At 50.6% G+C, this 19,824-nt stretch overlaps 1 protein-coding gene and 1 long non-coding RNA gene across 2 annotated transcripts in view; both read left to right on the plus strand.

Moving 5' to 3' along the window:
- Arhgap40 (Rho GTPase activating protein 40) overlaps positions 1–13,157 on the plus strand; it is a 41,559-nt gene extending 28,402 nt beyond the window's left edge. Inside the window, exons 9-15 of the mRNA XM_006971059.4 lie at positions 211–370; positions 2,472–2,554; positions 3,850–4,053; positions 6,602–6,742; positions 7,214–7,383; positions 8,805–8,854; positions 9,761–13,157. Coding sequence (XP_006971121.3) covers positions 211–370; positions 2,472–2,554; positions 3,850–4,053; positions 6,602–6,742; positions 7,214–7,383; positions 8,805–8,854; positions 9,761–9,852 — 900 coding nt within the window. The 3' untranslated portion in view covers positions 9,853–13,157. The remainder of the gene's footprint in view (positions 1–210; positions 371–2,471; positions 2,555–3,849; positions 4,054–6,601; positions 6,743–7,213; positions 7,384–8,804; positions 8,855–9,760) is intronic.
- Positions 13,158–15,690: 2,533 nt separating this feature from the next.
- On the plus strand, positions 15,691–17,930 carry LOC143272787 (uncharacterized). The gene is made up of 3 exons (XR_013050365.1): positions 15,691–16,783; positions 17,241–17,341; positions 17,607–17,930. It is a non-coding gene; the product is annotated as an uncharacterized LOC143272787 (long non-coding RNA).
- Positions 17,931–19,824: the final 1,894 nt, after the last annotated feature.

The raw sequence follows: 19,824 nt of genomic DNA on the forward strand, positions 1-19,824 counted from the left end.
CCATGGGCTCTGGGGTCACACTGAGAACACCTGTGGAATGGAGCCTTGCATTCAGTGGCTTGACTCAGGATGGCGTCCAATCCTCATAGCAACCACGTCAGGATGGTCCTCCGGTTGTCCCCACCTTGCAAGAGGACACTGAAGCCCAGACAGGGTGAGCAGCTTACGTGGGAGCTATAGGCAGCTTCTTGGTGGCCCTCCTTTCTCTAGGGGTTGGAGCAAAAGCTGGAGCGAGACTTCTATGCCGGCCTCGTGAGCTGGGACAAGGTTCATCCCAACGACGCGTCCGACCTGCTCAAGAGGTTCCTCCGGAAGCTGCCGGCTCCTCTGCTCACAGCCGAGTACCTCCCAGCTTTTACAGCAGTGCCCAGTGCGTGTGGCAGTCCTGTGCATGTGCAGGGGAGGGTTGTGGCGGTTCCGTGCATGTGCAGGTGATTGTGGGAGGTTGGGAGTCCCTGGCCTTGGTGGCGCGCGCGTGCGTGCGTGCGTGCGTGCGTGCGTGTGTGTGTGTGTGTGTGTGTGTGTGTGTGTGTGTATGTGTGTATGTGTGTGTAGAAGGGCAGTATCAGCAGACTGTTCCACCTGTTTAGAAATGTCTATCTCCTGGAGTCTGAAGCTGATGAGCAGGAAGTGTGTTTGCATGTATGTGAGCATGTACATGTATGCACAGGCACCTGTGAGGTGGGTAATGGTACATGTGTCTGTCAGGTGTGTATATTGTACGTGTGTGCATAGGGTGACAGGGGAGAAGATGAAGAGGCTGGGGCTTTGGCAACTGGACCTGTTATCAGTCCCGACAAGGACAAGGGGCTAGCTGACTTTAGGGGTTTTTTGTTTGTTTGTTTGTTTGTTTTTGTTTTTTTTGTTTTGTTTTGTTTTGTTTTTCGAGACAGGGTTTCTCTGTGTAGCTTTGGAGCCTGTCCTGGATCTCACTCTATAGCCCAGGCTGGCCTCGAACTCATAGAGATCCACCTGCCTCTGCCTTCCCGCGTGCTGGGATTAAAGGTGTGCGCCACCACCACCCGGCTAGTTCTTTTCTTAAAATGTTTATTACATCTTAAAAGTTTTGTGGGGGAGAGGCACATGCCACGGTGCACATGGGGAGGTCAGAGGACGGCTTCCAGGACTCTGTTCTCTCCTTTTATCATGTGGTGCCTTGAGGTCTTGGGCTGGAGCGTATCAGGCTTATGCAACTGTGGACACCTGTGTGTGTTGATCTTTCTGTCTGTGTGCACACAGGTCAGACCCTCCTGTCACACACACACACACACACACACACACACACACACACACACACACACACACACAGATTCCTCACTGGGGCTTCTTTAGAATCCTTCACGTACAAACCTGGGAAAGGCTGACAATGCCCCCTCTCCAAGAGCTTCAAGATGGGGCTGATGAGATGTATTAGTTAATAAATCACCACACAAGCATGGAGACTTAGTTCATGTCCCCAGCTAAAAGTCAGATGGAGCCACATAACCTCTGCAACCCTCACACAGGCAAGAGAACCTCTGAGGCTCACTGGCCAGCCTGCCTAGCCAATCAGTGAACTTCAGGCTCAGCGAGTATTTCAAAAAGTAGGGTAGAGAGCAACTGATGAAGACCCCTACCTGGGCGCTCTCACGCGCTCTCTCTCTCTCTCTCCCTCCCTCCCTCCCCCCCCCACTCATGTTTACGCTCTCTGAACTCCACCAACCACAGCAGCAGGCTCTGAGTGTTCTTCCTCTCTTGCCTCTGTGTCTCAAGGCCTCCTTTCAAAACATGCATGAAGCCAACCATCCCCAACACACTTGCAAAAGGACTTGGCTGCTTCCCAGGTCCTGACCCACCTCCTCCTAGGCCCTGCCTCCCTGTAGTAAGACACCCACTGAGGATGCGCCTCCTCCTCAGCTTCTCTCCTCCTCCTCCAAGCCTGCTGCTCTCTGACTAGAAAGAGTTTCCCACACACCGGTTCACTGCCACCTGCCCAAGTTCAAATGTCAGTGTTTCAGGAGGCCCAATGAGATGACACACTTCTGCAACTCCCACTGGAGACTCTGACCTCAGGTGTGGGCCATCTTTTCCTTTCCAGCCCCCATCTTGCAAAGGGTATCATGAAACCTTCCGTCCTGGACAGGTGGGCTATACATATTCCCTCCCAGGGATGACTTTCTGGCCCCTGGCATTCTTGACCCTGGGTCATAGTTCAGCCCAGTGTCTGTCTGGGCATGTATACAGACATACATGTGCATATGTGAGTGTACATGCCTTGAGCATGTGTGTTTGCTTTTCACTAACAAAGTGTGGTGAGTGTCCTGACCAGCATTGGCTGGGCTTCTATCTGAGCATGCCAGCCAGGAAGCCGTGGCAAGCCTTGGGGGAAGGGACCTGCTGGGCTTCCCAGCTCTGAATTTCTCCCAGGAAGAGGCTAGAGCATGAGGGAGCATCCTGAGCTGCTTCTCCCTCCCTTCGTCCCTCCTCTGTAGACATCCCCGACCTGAGGCAGCGCCTGCAGGCTCTCCACCTGCTGGTCCTCCTCCTGCCTGAACCCAACCGCAACACCTTGAAGGTAAGGGTGCCTTTTATGCCCTGTCTCAGCCCTCAGCCTCAGTGTTGGCTCTGAAGGTGCTCGCCCTGTTCACGCCTTCATCACACAGCCATCCCAGGTGTGGGTGTGATGACCACCCACGTAAGCCGTCCTTGTCCGAGGGTCTTCCCCAAAGAAAGCGGGAGAATTCTCAGAGTGTACCTGATCCACATGGGGCAAGCATCTTCCAGGGCAAGGACTCTGTGTGCTGAGAAGTCTGGTGAGCAGGGAAGAGATACATTAGTCCAGACCACTCTTCCCTGAGGACTCCTCAGGGGCTCACCAAGGCTGTGTTCATCTCAGAGTGGGGCTGGAGCAGTCAGCCTACCCCAAACTCAGCAGCTCACTGTCCTTATCAGCTGTGGGAGGCACAGTATGGTGATGGTGTTCTCCGGAGAGCCAGTTTGAGAAATGGTTCCTTTGTGTGATCTGAGAGTGGGTGCTGAGGGCTGAGCCTGGGAGCAACCTTGGCTTGGCTCCCGGCTCCCACCTCCTGGCTGTCCTTGGGTTTGACTGATGGGTCAGCCAGGTGAGCCTGCATGGGGAGTGGAGGGGGTGGGGGCTGGGATCTTCATCTTGGAATTTCTACTCCCTTCTAGTCACGGGATGATGAAGTATTTTGTTTGATTGCTTTGGGCGTGACAGGAGCTAGCACAGGAGAAATCATGGGGTAGAGGTTATGGCTCTCTGTAGGTGCTCACTGTACCTTCTCCCTCCCTCCCTCCCTCCCTCCCTCCCTCTCTCCCTCCCTCCCTCCCTCCCTCCTTCCCTCCCTCCCTCCCTCCGTCTTCTCCTCCCCTTCCTCCTTTCCTTTTTTCCCCTTCTGTCCTTTCCCTCAGACTTTTCCTCTTCCTTTCTAATCATCTATTGTCTTTCCTTCACCCACCTTCCTTCCTCTCTTTCCCATCCCCCATTCTTCCTTTCCTTCCCTTTCTTCTTTCTATCTGTGTATTGTCTTTCCATCTACCCATTTTCCCACCCATCCCTCTCTCCTCTTCATCTTTACTACATGGCTCTTGGCACATTTTCTAAGCCATATTCTTTCTCTGCACAATGGGTCCAACAGTAAAACTTCCTGTGTGGCCTCGCCGCTGACAGCATCAGTGAGCTGGCAAACCCATGTGAGAGGTTAGCTGCTGGGCCGGGGACACAAGGCATCGCTAGGTGGTAGCTGTGATCCACCCCTTTCTGCCCAGACTCCTGTGAAGAAGGGCTGTTGTGGGTGGGAAGCCCAGGGCTGTGCTGGAATTGGAGGCGGGTTCTGGATCCTTCCCTAGGCACTCCTGGAATTCCTCAGGAAGGTAGCAGCCCAGGAGCAGCACAACAAGATGACCTTGTGGAATGTTTCCACCGTGATGGCCCCCAACCTCTTCCTGCCCCGAGGGCGGCCTCCCAAGCTCCCCAAGGGTGAGAAGCAGCTGGCAGAGGGCGCAGCTGAAGTGGTGTGCATGATGGTGCAGTACCAGGACCTGCTTTGGACGGTGAGTGACAGCAGTGACAGCGAGCCCGGGGGCAGACTGTCCATGCTTTCCACCACCCTGCTCTCCCCAGGTGCAGCTGCCCACTCACTGCTATCATAGGCACCATGTTTCGTGAATCTAGTTAGGGCTCTTTTAGGACTCCACGGGACTCTGCAGAGGCCAGTGTTTTCCTTCTCTGCATTCAGGTCTAAGGAGTCTGCATTCTCTTTCCTTACAACCATACTGCTCACCTCTCAGCTGATTCAGCCCTCCGCTTTCCCCTTCAGCCTAGTATCATCCATGTTCCCTAAGCAACAGCAAGAATGTCCCAGCTTTGAGGCTTGGGGGCATAAGGCCTGCCCAAAGGAGGTCAAAGCCAGATGTGAGAGCCAGGCCTGCCTCTGCCATGAGTGTTGCCCTGAAAACGAGCAAAGAAGGGAGTGGGGCACACGGAGGGCAGTGCTGGTCCTGGTCTGCTGAAGTTGGAGGTGAGACAGGAGCCCTGAGAAGAACCTTCTAGCACTCAGTATTCCCACCACAGTCGGTACCACCCACAGGGGCAGCTCAGGACACTTGCTTACTCCATTACTCTCCTATCCATCTGTCCACTTGTCCAAACACCTTTCACCCACATATCCGACTACCCATTTATCCATTTAGCAGCCATCTGCCTTCCCATTTGTCCAACTAACCCCCAGCCATCCCCACTCACCCATGTACCTACTAATCTAGCCATCTACCTATCTCCTTTTTACCCATCATTCATGTACCTATCTACCCATTTATCCACAATCTCCACTGATGAGTCATCCATCCATCTGTTATCCACCTACCTATCCACCCAACCATCTATCCCTCTGTCCACCCATTCGTCCATTATGTATGTACCTACATACTCATCCATCTATCCAGCCATTGCCTATTCAACCATGTACCCACCCACCTACCTACCATTTACTCATTTACCCACTATCCATCCGTTTATATACTCATCCAAATACTCACCCACTTACTCATTCATCATCTATTTACCCACATGTTCACCCATCTATCATCCACCCATTCATTCACCTATCCACCCATCTATTCCACTCTGTCCACTCATATACCCATCCATCTATCCCTCCCTTCATCCATGAATTAGATTTATCCCCCAGATCCCAGGATATGCACCCTTCTCTGAGTAGCCCCAGATCCTCTGTGTCCTGAACCAGCTGCTCTTTTAAATGCATCTGGGTTGGGGGTGGGTGCTACAGAGATGGCTCAGTGGTTAAGAGCACATACTGCTCTTCCAGAGGACCTGGGTTCCAGCACCCACATGGCAGCTCACAACTGTCTGCAACTCCAGTTCCAGGACTTCTGATGCCCTCTTCAGCCCTCCATGGGCACCACATCATCAGGCACACACCTGCTGTACATACTTACATACATGCAAGCAAATCATGCAAATACACCCTGGGCTTCCCGCCTCTGGGTTTTCGCTCAAGCCTTTCACCCAGCCTGGATGCTCCTTCCATTTCTCCAAAGGCAGAGCTTGGTGCTCTCTGCTCATTCTTTAAGACTGAGTTCAGGGTCAATTCTTCGGCTGAAAGTCTCCTACCACTCCTACCAGACTCCCATAATCCCCCTTTCTCTGCATGCAACCTTCTGAAGTTATATTACTATTAAAACATAGTGAATTACAATCTTTTTAAGTTTTTTTTTTTTTAAATCAGTATGAGTGTTTAGCCTGCATGCATGTAGGTGTACCACACATGTTCCTGGTTCCTATCAAAAGAGGACTTCAAATCTCCCAGAACTGGAGTTATAGGTTGATGTTGGGGACAGAACCAGGTCGTCTGGAAGAGCAGTGGGTGCCCTTAACTACAGTGCCACTTCTCGGGCTGCTACAGTTTTTCCTGTTATAGGAAGTTTTTTGTTTGTTTGTTTGTTTGTTTGTTTGTTTGTTTTAGAGAGATTGCTTAGATTTTTTTTTGTAAGTTTCAGACAGCACAGATGTATACAGCAGGATCAGAGAAATCACCATTGCCTTCCCCAGATGTATCATTATAATTAGGTTTTTATACCTCATAGCCTGTCACACCTCAGAAAGAGGGCCCCTGGACCCTGAAGTCTCTGCTAGAGTCTCACTGTACCTCATAACCTGTGACACCTCAGAAAGAGGGTCCCTGGACCCTGAAGTCTCTGCTAGATTCTCGCTGCACAGTGGCCCAGCTGACCTGCAGGCCTCCGGGAACTACCCCCAGGCACACTGGTTGGGCTTCTCACAGCTGGAGGCCAGCCCAGATGTATTTCGGGGGACACCCCTGTCCGGTGTGCTAATGAACAGCTCCCCATGAGCACAGCTCTGTCCAGAAGCCTCAGGGACCGCTCCATTCTGAATCCAACACTCCAGGGTCCTCTAAACGTGTAACATCCATCCCGCCAAACTAATGCTCCGGTAGCCACTTTGAGGACTCGGTTTCCAAGCTCTGTGTGGGAGGAGCCGCGGTGGCCGGAATGGGGCCTTGCTTGACCTCTTGCCCCCAGCACCACAGCACCCGGCTGAGACCTGATTCTTTCTGGCCAGGTTGCCTCTTTCTTGGTAGCCCAAGTGCGAAAACTGAATGACAGCAATGGCCGCCGTTCCCAGCTCTGTGATGGGGGCCTCAAGACGTGGCTGCGGAGGACACATGTAGACAGGGACAAGGCCGGGGACGGGCTTGAAGCGGTGAGTGCCCCCCACAGCAGGCGAATGGAGAAACTGACCGAAGGTGGAGAAAAGGCAGCTGGTTGGGGGAGGGCATCCGGGTTTCTCATCATCCCTGACACCAAGCTGCCTGGCATAATCATCTGAGACCGCCAGGGGGCGCCCGAGCCGCGTGGCAGAGGAGGAGCAGGCGGTGCTGGGTAACCAGGGAGGCTGCGGCTGAGGGGAGGGAAGCTGGCCTGGTGGGGGTGAGGCCACCTACTTGGCCTTACTTTTAGAAGGCACTTTGTGTGCCTGGGTCAGGGGTCAGAAAGTGGATGAGGCCACTTTGTGGGACAGGGATGTGGAAGGAGTCTTTCTGAGGAACACAGAGCAGGTGTGTGTGTGTGTGTGTGTGTGTGTGTGTGTGTGTGTGTGTGTGTGTGTGTGTGTGTGAATTCCAGGGACGAGAGAGAGCCTTTCGTTCTTCATCCCCATCATCTCCATCTCCAGACTCCCAAAGTGGCAAAGGTCCAGGTGACCTGGCCCAGCATGGATCTTCTGCAGGTGCCTCTGAACCCCAGCACCAGAGTGACCCACATCCTGAAACTGTTCGCAGAGCGCCTCAACCCTGGGTCACAGCCTGAAGACGGCAGTGAGGACCCAGGCAGCACTCTGTCAGGGTAAGGGCCACTTCCCCGAGGCAGGAGCCTCGTTCTCCCCCGCAGGGTACTGGGAGGGCTCAGTCCCTTCCAGCTGAAGGGCACGAGGAGTTATACGTGTCCTTGTCTGCTCCTGGGCTTCCTCTCTCTGTGGTGGTCACGATGGGGTCTCCAACCTTTCCAGAGCTTCTTGGCTCCGAATAACAGTGAAGAGGGTCCCCATTCATTACTGATTTTTATTTATATCTAATAAATGGCTGCTATAGGTCAGATGCCAAGAGGAATGCTAAAATGGTAATGAAAGGACTCAACAGAGGGACTGGAGAGACAGCTCAGTGGTTACGAGCACTGGCTGCTGTTGGAAAGGACCGGAGTTCAGTTCCCAGCCTCCCAGGTCAGGCAGCTCACACGCACCTGTAACTCCAGCTGCAGAGTACACAATGACTCTGGCTTCCACAGACACCCACACACATGTGCACACACGCCCTCCATACTCATAATTAAAAATGAGTATAAAAAATGAACCAAAGAGGTCCTGGCCTTACAGGCTCATACCACATGGAAAAGACAGACATAAATCGAGTAGCTATTATTGTCAAGTTAAAAACTGTATTAGCAAGACAAACAAAAAAACAAAACAAAAAACAAAAACAAACAAACAAAAAAACAAAACAAAAAACTGTATTAGCTTTTATAAGAAAGTCAGGGAGCAGCATGAATGTGCACTGAGATGCCTACTCTATTGAGGAGCAAGCAAGGCTTCCAGGCACAGAAAATTGCCCGTGCAAAGGTCCTAAGGAAGCAAGAAGCAGCGCGGTCAAATGCATCAGTAAGACTGGCATGCGGGGGTCAGTCCTAGGCGCGAGAAGTAGCCGGAGCCCTCGGAAGCTCTCTTCATGGGTTTGGCACAAAGACCCTCGGGGTGTCAGCCCTTACCAAGTGTCTGATCCAGTTCCTTCAGCTACGGATGAGAAAATGAAGTCCCAGACAGGGGGCAGGGCATGTCCAAAGCCACAGAGCAAGTCAGGGCAGATCCTGAAGCTGAATTTGGGATACCTATAATTACCATCGCATAATTATATACTTACATCATGGTAGCTATCGCACATACCATACAATGCCCATATTCCACCTTGATGGACCCTCACAGTAGGATCCTCTTTCCATTCATCACCCTGATCTCATCCCTCTGAAGCCCATTTCTGATGCCTAGCTGGAAGGGACCTTGTGGCAGAGCATCCGGGGCTGATCTTTCCCAAGGACTACCTGGATGCCTCTCTCTGCCCCTGGCTTTTGGCCTCCTTTATTGGCTCCAGTTCTCTCAGAAGGGTCCATAAGCCCTTCCAACTGGGACCACAAATCCTTGAGGATGCCCCTTCCAGGCCTGAGGTGGTCTTGCCTTCTCCAGCAGAGCCCAGTGGATTTTTCTCTCTGTTTTACAGCAACACGAAGCAGGCCAACTTCCTTGTCTATGAAGTTGGAGGGAATATTGGTAAGTTCCCCTGTGGGAAGTGAGTCCAAGGCCCAGGCTCCTAGGAGCACTTTGACCTTGGAAGGTCAGAATGAGCCTTCCCCTTCAGGCCTGTCTCCTGCAACTGGTAGAACCCTGCTGTGAGGGCCAAGGTGAGCATGGCTGAATTAGGAACTCTTCCTGCATGGGCAGCTCTATACAGGGCTGACTCTTGGTTGGAAGGAGACTGACCAGTGTTTAGTGTGGAAGTTGTCAGTGTTACCACAGATGTCTCAAGGACACCCCAGGGAAGGGGAATCTCAGCCCTGCATGTGGATGCCTTTAGGAATGCTGTAGGCTTACCAGCATATAGCTCCAAGGGTCCTTGCTTTGTGAGAACCAGGGACAAGCAATGACCCTCAAACTTGAGTGGGGTACTAGAATTACCTCCAGGGCTGTGATGAAAAATCTCTGTCTTGTGGACTCATGTTTCTAACAAGTCCCTTCATGCACCGAAGCTGCTTGTCCAAGGACCAGACTACCCTTAGAGAGCCACTGGCCAAGAAGGGGAGACAAGACAAGGTCCAGGAGTTTGTGGTGGCTGAAAGACAGCCTTGTGTGTAAGGAGTAGAGGAGGCTCCTGGAGGCATTTCAGGAGCTTGCAGGATCCACCAGGGGGCTCTGGAACTCATGCCACATGTCTGTCTGTATCAGTGGTGGAGGCTGATGGTCTTAGGCACCTCTGGTGTGGATGCCTGGGGAGGAGGAGTTACATTTCCCAGCAAAGCATCTTCTACCAGCAGAAGTCACCTCAGAGAAAGGGGTAACTGTGAGCTTCAGCAAGGCTCCACAGCTAGAGGGTGGTGCCTTGCCTGATGAGAGGCTCTGGGCAAGATTATAGTCTTTCCCAGTCACATTCTCAATCTCTGGGATCCCTTCTTCCTACAGGTGAACATTGCCTGGACCCAGATGCCTACCTCTTAGATTTGTACCGTGCCAACCCCCACGGTGAGTGGGTCATTAGACAGAGCCCCACCTAAGCCTTGAATCCCAAGAAACAGCCTGGAACACCCAGCCTGGAGCAGAGCTCTTCACGTGGAAAGATTGGGTCTTCCTCCAAAGTCTTCCTTCCCAGGAAATACCTCTTCCATGACAGACAGCACAAAGCTCGGTCTGCCCGTCACCATCCTCACCATGCACACGGAGCCCCAGAGGATGCCACCCAGAGCACCTGCATCTCCACAGGAGTTTGTCCACAATTTCCAGGCACAGGGGGAATGAAACTGTAGCACCCCTCTCAAGAACAGGTGGGAGTTTCCAGAAAATATCGCTTTGGAGGCAGCCCCACACTGTGGAGTGGGAAATCACTGGGACCAGGGACAATCGCTTGTCTTCTCTGAGACCCCCAAGATGCCGTGGACAGTCCTAGGAGAACTGGACAGATGACCCTTTGCACCCCTGTGTCTTAAATGCTGCCTTACGGAACCTTGTTTTATAGCATATTTAAGTCGCTTCAGCATTAAACACACAACTAGCTCAATACCACTTTCACTTTGTTCTCCCGGCCTGGCTCATGGTGGGCGTTGTCTCTCTGGCAGCTGCCTGGAGCTAGATGAAACACCTTGCAGTGTTTCTTCCGTGGGCGCTGGCTCCACCTTGAACATGCCCCATCCAGCAGGGCCAGGAGGAAGGAGGGCGAGGATGAATCTCTAGCACTCCCAACACCCATCACTTATGATCCCAGCTATCTCTTTTTTCTCCTGCCCAAGTCTGCCTTCTCCTCAGGGGAAGTGAAACCACATTCATTCATTCATTCAATAATTTGTTCACTCAATATTGAATGTGTTGACCCTCTAATTTATACCTAATTTTACAAACTCCATCTTTATGATAGTCCGGTGTTTCCACTTCAGCTTTTCTCAGTAGACTCTGAGACAGATTCATGAGCAAGCAGTGCTCCTGGAAGCCTGGGGAATGAGCATATGAGAAGGAAGGGAAGACCACCATCAGAGGGTGCGTTATCAAACAAGTTGCCACAATGGGCAGATAGAGCTTAATTCTCCTGAGAGACCCTGAGAAACAATGTAGAAACTGTCCTTTTGAGTCACCCCATCCCGGGGTGGAGAACAAGGGTGGTGGGTGCGTGGGGAGCAGAGGAGGAAAAGATTCAAGTCCAGGCTGCTCCTGACTACGATGGGCATTGCTCCCTTGCATCTCCAGGCTGCCCGAGGGCCTTGCTAGAGTGGACTCTGTCTGCCAAAGAGCTCTTGGCTAAAGATACAGATGCAGTTCAAAATGGTTGTAGCACACTGATTCTGTAATACCGGGGGGATAGGAACGGCTTGGCACAGATGACATCTGCTTCACTCTATGGCATGCTGGTGGTGGTGGTAACAGTGGTTATGATGATAGTGGTGACAACAGGATAATGGTGATGGTGGTGATGGTTGATGATCAACTGGTAATAATGATAATGATGGTCACAATAGGATGATGATGGTAATGATAGTGATGATGGTGGTGGTCATAATAGGATGATGGTAATGATGATGATGGTGGTGGTGACAGGATGATGGTGATAATGGTGGTACTAGTGATGATAGTGGTGATGATGGTAATGATGGTGATGGTGGCAATGATGGTGGTACCATATTGGATGCCATGATTGTATAAAGACAGGAGATTTAAATATCATTTTATGGGTTTAGATGTTTTGCCTGTATGTATGTCCACGTACCATTTGCATGCCTGGTGCCCCCAGAGACCAGAAGAAGGCATCCAATCCCCTGGAACTAGAATTACAGATGGTTGTGAGATGCCATGTGGGTGCTGGGAATCAAACCCAGGTCCTTTGAAAGAGCAGTCAGTGCCCTTGACCACAGAGCCAACTCTTCAGTCCCAGATTACAATATTGTATTGGCTTTATTCATGATTCTAGAAATGGGCTCCTCAACAGAAACTCATGTGTTCTAGCTCTATGACAGTTCCTTGTTTTATTTTATTTTTTAATCTTCTGCAACCTCTGCTTCATCAGAGGCAGGGGCAACATTTTTTCCTACCTTTACCTATGCTAATTTTTCCACTAAACTAATCTGTATCATAAATCCTTACTTATATTTATTAAAAACCCTCAGTCAGGAGTTGGGGATTTAGTTCAGTGGTAGAGTGCTTGCCTAGCAAGCGCAAGTCCCTAGGTTTGGTCCTCAGCTCTGGAAAAAAAAAGACAAAATAACAAAAAAGACCAAAAAACCCTCAATCATCAAAATCCTATTTAAACTGACACCATTATTGTATAAAATCATTGCTCCAGTTAAACAGTACAGCTTAGGAGGAAGTCATCTTCATAATGTCCACAGGTAAGAATGCCCAGTAGAGTGGGATATTTCCAAGAGATGACCATACTGCATTAAGGGCAGTGGGGATCTCCTTATGCCCATCCACACCATGCCAGATACCAGAGAAAAATGGCAGCGGCAAACACGAATAGACACAGCAGTGGCAAGAAACATCCTGGGGCCGAGGCTCTTGGATTCACCCATCAGGATTTTGTTTCCTGGTGGTTTGATCCCCTGAAGTCAATTGCTGCTCCTCTGACATGGCCGCCAGCAAGCGATGGTGGTGATTAGTGAGGATAAAGGTGGTGGTGGTGGTGGTGGTGGTGGTGGTGGTGGTGGTGGTGGTGGTAGAGGTGATGGTGGTGGTGGTAGTGGTGGAGGTAATGGTGGTGGTGGTGGTGGTGGTAATTGATGATGATGATAACAATGATGATGATAACCTCAACCCCGTTGAAAGCTTTCCCACTGACAACCTAGAAGAATCTCACAGCACTGGAAGCAGTATTCTGATGATTCTCTGGCCTTCTAGGCTGTCTAGTGTTCCTTCCTCTACCTCTCCGCAGTCACCTGTGTTTGCCCAGCCAGACACATGCACCTCCCTCCAGGTCCCCAGAAAGCCCAAGTCCACCCCGTTTCAGAGCTCTTGCTCTTGCAGTTATCTCCACTTAGAATGCTCTCCCATAGCCAGCCCTTTCCACCTCCAGGTCTCAGGTCAAACGTCCCTTTCTCCAAGAGGCTGGCCCACCTGAAGTTGCTCCCTTGTGTTCTCTCTCTCTCTCCCCATCCCTCCATCCCCTTCTTTCCTCCCTCCCCCACACATGTGCATTCCCATCATTAATTTTCTACTTAGCATTTAACACTGCCTGAAAGAATCCAGTTGAATGAGTTTTCACTTCCGTCTCCCTGGTTGGGGACAGCTCCTCAGAGGCAGGCGTCACGTGGCGATTTTCTCACCTTTGTGGATTTGACAGCACTCTAAGTGCGTAATAAAAACTGGTCATCACTGGATGAATGAATGTGTTCATTCTTTGTCCTCTGGACCTTCGCCTGTTTCCTCCACAATCCACTGCTCTCTCCACCTGTCCTTACTCTGACCTGCCTGTTAGGTAGACACAGATGAAAAAACTCACCGGAAGTGTCCACAGCACCTTTTCAATACTATGATTATTGAGGAGAGCCGGGCAGCCTGCGGTGGTGACTAACACGGTCCCCACACTGTCAGCACCTGTGCTGGCCTCACTGCACACCCTTTTCACTAACTCACGCAGCCAGGATGATCACAAACTCTGTAGTTAGCTTGCTAACCTCGGCCAGAGGCAGGCACACGCCCTGGAAGTTCTGAGGGAGCCTCGGCTTGGCTGTGCTACCATTGCAGGCAGCAAGCCGTGGCTGTGGGGAAGGATCCCAGTTTAATCACATGTCAGCTGCCCCATTCATCTTCAGAGCTATCTGAGGACTCATCGCTTTCCATCCGGTGGCGTCTTCGTGATTGATGATCCCACAGCTGCCCCTCTGTGAGCTTAGCGCAACTCACGGTGGGGGCCCAGCTTCTCCAGGCTCTTTGCAGTCTGGGCTTGAGTCCTGAGTCTCTCACCGGGTGTCGTTAGGAACCAAACTGCATCTTCTCCAAATCCATATGTTGAAGCCACAAATGAATGTATTTGGGTGACGCCTTTAAGGGGGGGGTTAAAGTTCCAAGAGGCTGTCGTGTGGCGTGCTATAGCATCTGGTAGGACTGGAGTCTTGGTGAAAGAGGTCCCACAGGAGTCCTCTCTCCACCCAGAGCACACAGGAAGGGCCAGGAGAAGACATGGAGAAGAGGCAGAGAGCCTCGAGGCAGGAAGACAGCCCCACCAGGAAGCACATTGCCACAGGTCTAAAGTCTAGAAATCCAAGATCAAAGTACAAGATGATGTGCTCTCAGCAAGGGACTGGCGCTAATTTTCTAAGGTTCCCATAGCAGGTCACCCCCACCCTGCATGCTTTCCAAAGGAAGAATGATGGGATTTAGCCAGATATCCTCAAAAGGAAAGGGCAAGGGGTGGAAGTGATGCCAAGCGGAAGATAGGAGTAACCCAATGCGCAGGCGCATGCTTCCCTGGGGGAGGAAACCTTTAGCATGGCGACACCAGGTTGGACATTCAAGTCTTGGACTCCATTTCACCTGTGCAGGATGCATGTAATCTGCCCAACTACTCTTAGAGGGTCAGGAGACCGTTTTCAAGTTGCATAGAGAACCGTGAAGCTATATGAGGGGTCTACAGTCTCCTAGCGGCTGCAATGAATGCCTTCTGTATGCTCAGCACTGGGCTGGGCTAAGTTCAGAGTATTACAAAGGAAAGGACCCAGCCTGCACGGAGCTCATAGACTGGCAAGAAAGACATCAACCCAGAAATAGAAGACATCACAATGTGTTGCTCGAATTCTAAACAGTCTTACAATTAAAAAAAAAAAAAAAACTGGAGCCAGATATTGGAGCTAATGCTGAAAGATCAGAGAGACAAAGGAACAAGCCACTAGAGAAACATCTCACCATTACCGAATCCTCAGGCCGAATGGAAGACGAGATCCTATCTTCATGAATCCTCTGACCAAAAGTCTCTGAGTCCTCAGCAGAAAAGGGTCTCTTATTCCTGTCTCCTCACGCCTTATGTGCCTTTCTCTGTCCACCGTTTCACTTCCTTCCGTGTGCTGGGATTAATGGCGTGTGTGCTTCCCAAAGACTGGTAGCAAAGGCTTGAGATCTCAAGTGCTGGGATTAAAGGCTTGTGACTCCCAAGTACTGGGATTAAAGGTGTGTGTCATCAATGCCTGGCTGTTTCTCCTCTAGACTGAATCAATCTCATGTAGTCCAGGGTGGCTTTGAACTCACAGAGATCCCAAGTGCTAGGATTAAAGGTGTGTGCCACCACTGCCTGGTCTCTATGTTTAATCTAGTGGCCGACTCTGTCCTCTGAGCCTCAGACAAGCTTTATTTGATACCCAATATTTCACCACAACAGTGTGAGAAAATCAAATGGATAGAGAAGAGAGAGGAGGCCAGGAAAGTATGACATTTAGAGCTGCCCAGAGCTGGGCTCTCCAAAGCTGGCCTGTGGGCAGCTCAGCGGCTCAGTGCTCCTGGGAGTTCTCAGTCTCAGTCGTGTGTCCACCCACCTAGCGGTAGAGAGAGTGTATGTTGCAGGAATCTTGTTCTCGGTTAAGAGCTGGGGTAGGGTGGGTGTCGTTCTCTGCGACCCCAGTCCTACCCACGTGCAGGCAGGCTGACCACCTCCGTCACAGACAAGACCTTGGACAGAGAACCCTAATGACATTTACAGGCGTCATAGGTGCCCAAGGGATGTGATGGAATGGGCCAATGAGACATTACCAAAGAGGCGACACTTGAACAGATTCCAAACTGCGGCCAGCCGTGGGGACAACTGACCGCAAAGACCTGCAAATAGAAAGAGTTGGACAATTCTCTCTAGGGTCGCCTTGAAGTTCACCCCAGGGTGTATGAATCCGAGAGGTCTTCCGGCTGCGGGGGCGCAGAGGGACAACTCAGTCCACACCCACAGCTTTCCTGTCCAGTCGGTCTTTCTCCTTTTCCCCACCTCCAATCTTCAGTCGAGTCAGGGATTGGCTATCCAGTATAGAAGGTGGGGCTTGGGGGCTAAATCCAGGAAGTGTGGGCCCTGCATTGTGCAAGAAGGGAGAGACCCAGAGGTGCTGCCCAGAAGAGGACTATGATGAGGAGGCTGCAGGGCAAATCGACAATTCTGAAGCCACCACCCCCCTTCCCCAGTGCTGAAGGAGACCGGCTCTAGCCAATCGGTCATGTGACTTCCAATATGCAGCAACAGAATTCTCTCTCTCAGCTGCAGGATACCAAATCGAGGCCGGATTTCCTCTTGAGCCTGTAGTTCAGTGGAGGAAGAAACGTTAAACACGAGGCATCGCACAAATTGCTGTGTAATTCCAATTGATGGAGATGGGGGGGCGCAGGGTTCTTCAGTGAAGGTGGTCGGGGAGCTGGAACAGGTCTGGTGTTTCCCTTGGGGAGAGGTGAGTTTCCAGGGATGTGCCACTTAAGCACAGTGGAATTTAAGGTGAGATTTGAGGGTAAGCAGGAGACAGGTGGAAGGGCCCCCAAAGCAGGTGAAACAGTGTGCTTGGAGCTCAAGCATCCTGAGGTCGTTTCCTGACTCAGACCCTGCAGGCTCGGTCAAGTACCCTGAGCGGCGACCGAGAAGTGAGCTGCCTGTGAAGGCACAGGAGATGCATTCCAGAAAGGTTTGGAAGCAGGAAACAACCAACTTGAAATTCTGAGCCTACCCCAGGGCTGCCTCAGCTCTCCCTAAACACAACCCCCAATGTCCCTGCAAGAGCCTGTCCTGGTGGTCTGCTCCGAGCACCTGCGTGGGGCTCTCACTGCCAGACACTCCAGCGGGGGATCTCACACATTTGTGGTGGCCTTGGTTGACACCTCTGCTCTAGGAGACGCCTTCTAAACTCAAAAGTCAAAGACAGAGCATTCAGCGATCTTTTCCAGCGCGGGATGGCTCTGGTGTCCGGGTGGTGGATTAGGATGCAGTTCCTCAAGATGCCGCTGGGGGCAGAGCAGCGTGGACTCTGGCTCCTCCAAGCCTGGCAGGTGCTTGCAGGTCTCGGCTTTGGGCAAATGACACTCAAGGTCCAGGTCCATCATTCTTTCTTGTCCCTCATCCTTGGCGATTACAAGGATGAGTGCTGAGAAGCTTTTAGGCGTCGTTAAGGAACTTCATCCACACAGGGGGGACAGTAGGGTTAATCTGTTTGGGTTTTCAGGCCTGAAAGGGAAAGGGTGGCGGGGTGGTGGGTGGGTATGTGTTGGGCTAGACAGATCCCTAGAACCAGTGCTGGGTGGTGGAGAGGAAAATGACCCTGTGCTGTCCCAGCCCCCACCCTGAGCTGCCAGAGGGGCTGTCTAGGCATTGCTTCCACCCCTACCCAGCCACTTTGTATTCTGGGGGGAGGGAGGGATGGGAGCCACTTGCCATTGTCCCTGAACACTGGCAGGAGGCCCAGGGAGGAGCGCCCCAACAGGGAACCCACAGCTGTCTGTCTTTAAGGTAAAATTACCGTAATTACCCCAATTACCAAATCCATCAAGAGCTTTGGACTGAGGAGACCAGAGAACAATCGGCCCTGATGGATCTGAGGGGAGGTGGGGGTGAGTCACCGAGTGGGTGGGTGGGAGCAAACTGAACAGGGATGCTAGGGTGGGGGTGGGGAGATAAAGGGGACCCCACTTTCCACTTTTGCTGAGATTTTTCTTTTTTATGGAAAAATATATGCCAACCATGTGCACACACATGCGTACACACACACACACACACACACACACACACACACACACACACCTCTGGATCCTCTACCTTACACAGAATCCCATGCCTCATGGCCACCTAACTTGGACCTTGCTTGCACCCTAAAAGAGTTCAAAGTAAGAAGATGGAGAAACAGCAAATGACCCCCCCCCCCGACCCTGGCTGTGAGCCAGGTCCTGAACAAAACCCTCGGCAAGCGTGTCCTCCGGCCCCAGGAAGCAGCCTCGGTCTCCCCTCACATGAGGGTGGCTCGGAAGTTCTCTTTCTCTTCACTGTCCAGATACCAGACTGCTCTCCTTGGCTTCCCCTCACCCTGCTCCACTTGGCACCCTAAGGGATGTTAGGGTCTGCTCAGGCCTGGCACAGCCAAGCCAATAACAGGCCTCAGGGAAAGCCTTTGGACTTTCCACTGGTAATTCCTACAGTTTGTGGCCAGATTCTTTTAAATTAATATTTTAAAGTTAATTTACTTAACTTTTATTAAAGTTCAATTTTTAAGAAACTCTGTGGTGTCATATTTATTGAATCAACATTTGTGCTGTGTGTCACATAGTCCCTTTGAAACCTACCAGGGCCAGCAAGATGTCCCAACAGGTTAAGGCACTAGCTGCCAAGCCTGATGACTTGAGTTCTATCCCTGGGACCCACACGGTAGAAGGAGAGAACCAACTCTGGAAAACTGTGCTCTGACATCCACATGTCATGTGCATCATGGCACGCACGCACACGCACACACACACACACACACACACACACACACACACACACACACACACACACACGTTGTAAAAAATCCTGTCAGAAAGCAATGGCAAAAAGTCTCCTTGGGGTTGGGGATTTAGCTCAGTGGTAGAGCACTTGCCTAGCAAGCGCAAGGTCCTGGGTTCGGTCCTCAGCTCCGGAAAAAAAGTCTCCTTAATATTTGGCAGTCGGTAGCAGCCCTTTCAAGTTAGTAAAACTTTGTTTGTGTGGTACAAAAATTTTAATATTTACTGGGCAGTGGTGATGCTCATCTTAATCCCAGCACTCTGGAGGCAGAGGCAGGGGATCTCTGAGTTTAAGGTCAGAATGAGTTCCAGGACAGCCAGGGATACACAAAGAAACCCTGTCTTGAACCCTCCAAAAAATAAATAAAATTCTAACATTCAACATCAATACTATATTTTATTAGTTAATGGCTTTTTATTTATTGACTCTTTATTTCAACACATAATGCTTTGTTAACTATGTTGTATGTTTCTGATTTAATATTGATTAATATATTTAATGAAATGTGTAGCATAGTTTATTATAAATGCAAATGTACCAAATAATTTGTTGTGTTGGAGAGTTTAAAAGCTGAGTTAAATAAGTTGTCATCGTGAAATAACTTCAAAGGAGATCTTTGGGGTGCCTGTCTGTAATCCTCAGTACTTGGGAGGCTGAGGCAAGAGGAAGACGAATTCCTGGCCAGGTGACCTAATGAGATCCTGTCTCAGAAGACAAAAGTATAAAGAACAAAACCTGCAGCAGCTTCCCAAGATAGTAAAGCTGGTTTACCACCGAGAAGAGATAGAGGAAGACGTGTTGAGTGAACTTCGTATTAGGTGCCCCAGCAAGATGGATCTGTGGGTAAAGGCAATTGGCACACAAGACCAGTGACCTAAATCCCTGGGATTCACACAAAGGTGGAAAAAAAGAACCAACTCCACCAAGTTGTCCTCTGCTTGTATGCAATGGTGTATGTGCATGAGCACATAAACATGCAATAATAGTAAATTAAATAAGCTTTTAAAATGTAAACTTACCATTAAGCAGTCATATAGATCCTTTCTATAATGTCCTCACTAGAGAGTTCTGTGAGACACTGGTTTTTCATTTCTAATTTTCCCACTCACCCCTACACTGCAATATGTTGTTCATCTCATCTTAATATTTCATAAATATGCATTATGTGACCAGTTTCTAAAAATTATTTATTTAAGCCTGGTATGGTGATGCACATCTTTAGAGGCAGAGGCAGGTGGATCTCTGTGAGTTTGAAGCCAGCCTGGTCTACATAGTGAATTCCAGATAGCCAGGGCTACATCATGAGATCTTGTCTCAAAAAATTATTTATTTTTATGTGCATGGGTGCTTTACCTGCATGTACATCTGTATATCATGTATGTGTCTGGTGTTCATAGAGGCCAGAAGAGGGCAATGGATCTCCTGAAACTGGAGTCACAGACAGTTATGAGCTGCCCTGTAGTGCTGGGAATTGAATCCTGGTCTTCTGCAAGAGCAGCCAGTGCTCTTAACTGCTGAGCCAACTCTCTGGCTCCACATGTCTAGCTTTTAAAAAAAT

Source organism: Peromyscus maniculatus, chromosome 4, assembly GCF_049852395.1.
Source record: "Peromyscus maniculatus bairdii isolate BWxNUB_F1_BW_parent chromosome 4, HU_Pman_BW_mat_3.1, whole genome shotgun sequence".
NCBI classification, from domain to species: domain Eukaryota; kingdom Metazoa; phylum Chordata; class Mammalia; order Rodentia; family Cricetidae; genus Peromyscus; species Peromyscus maniculatus.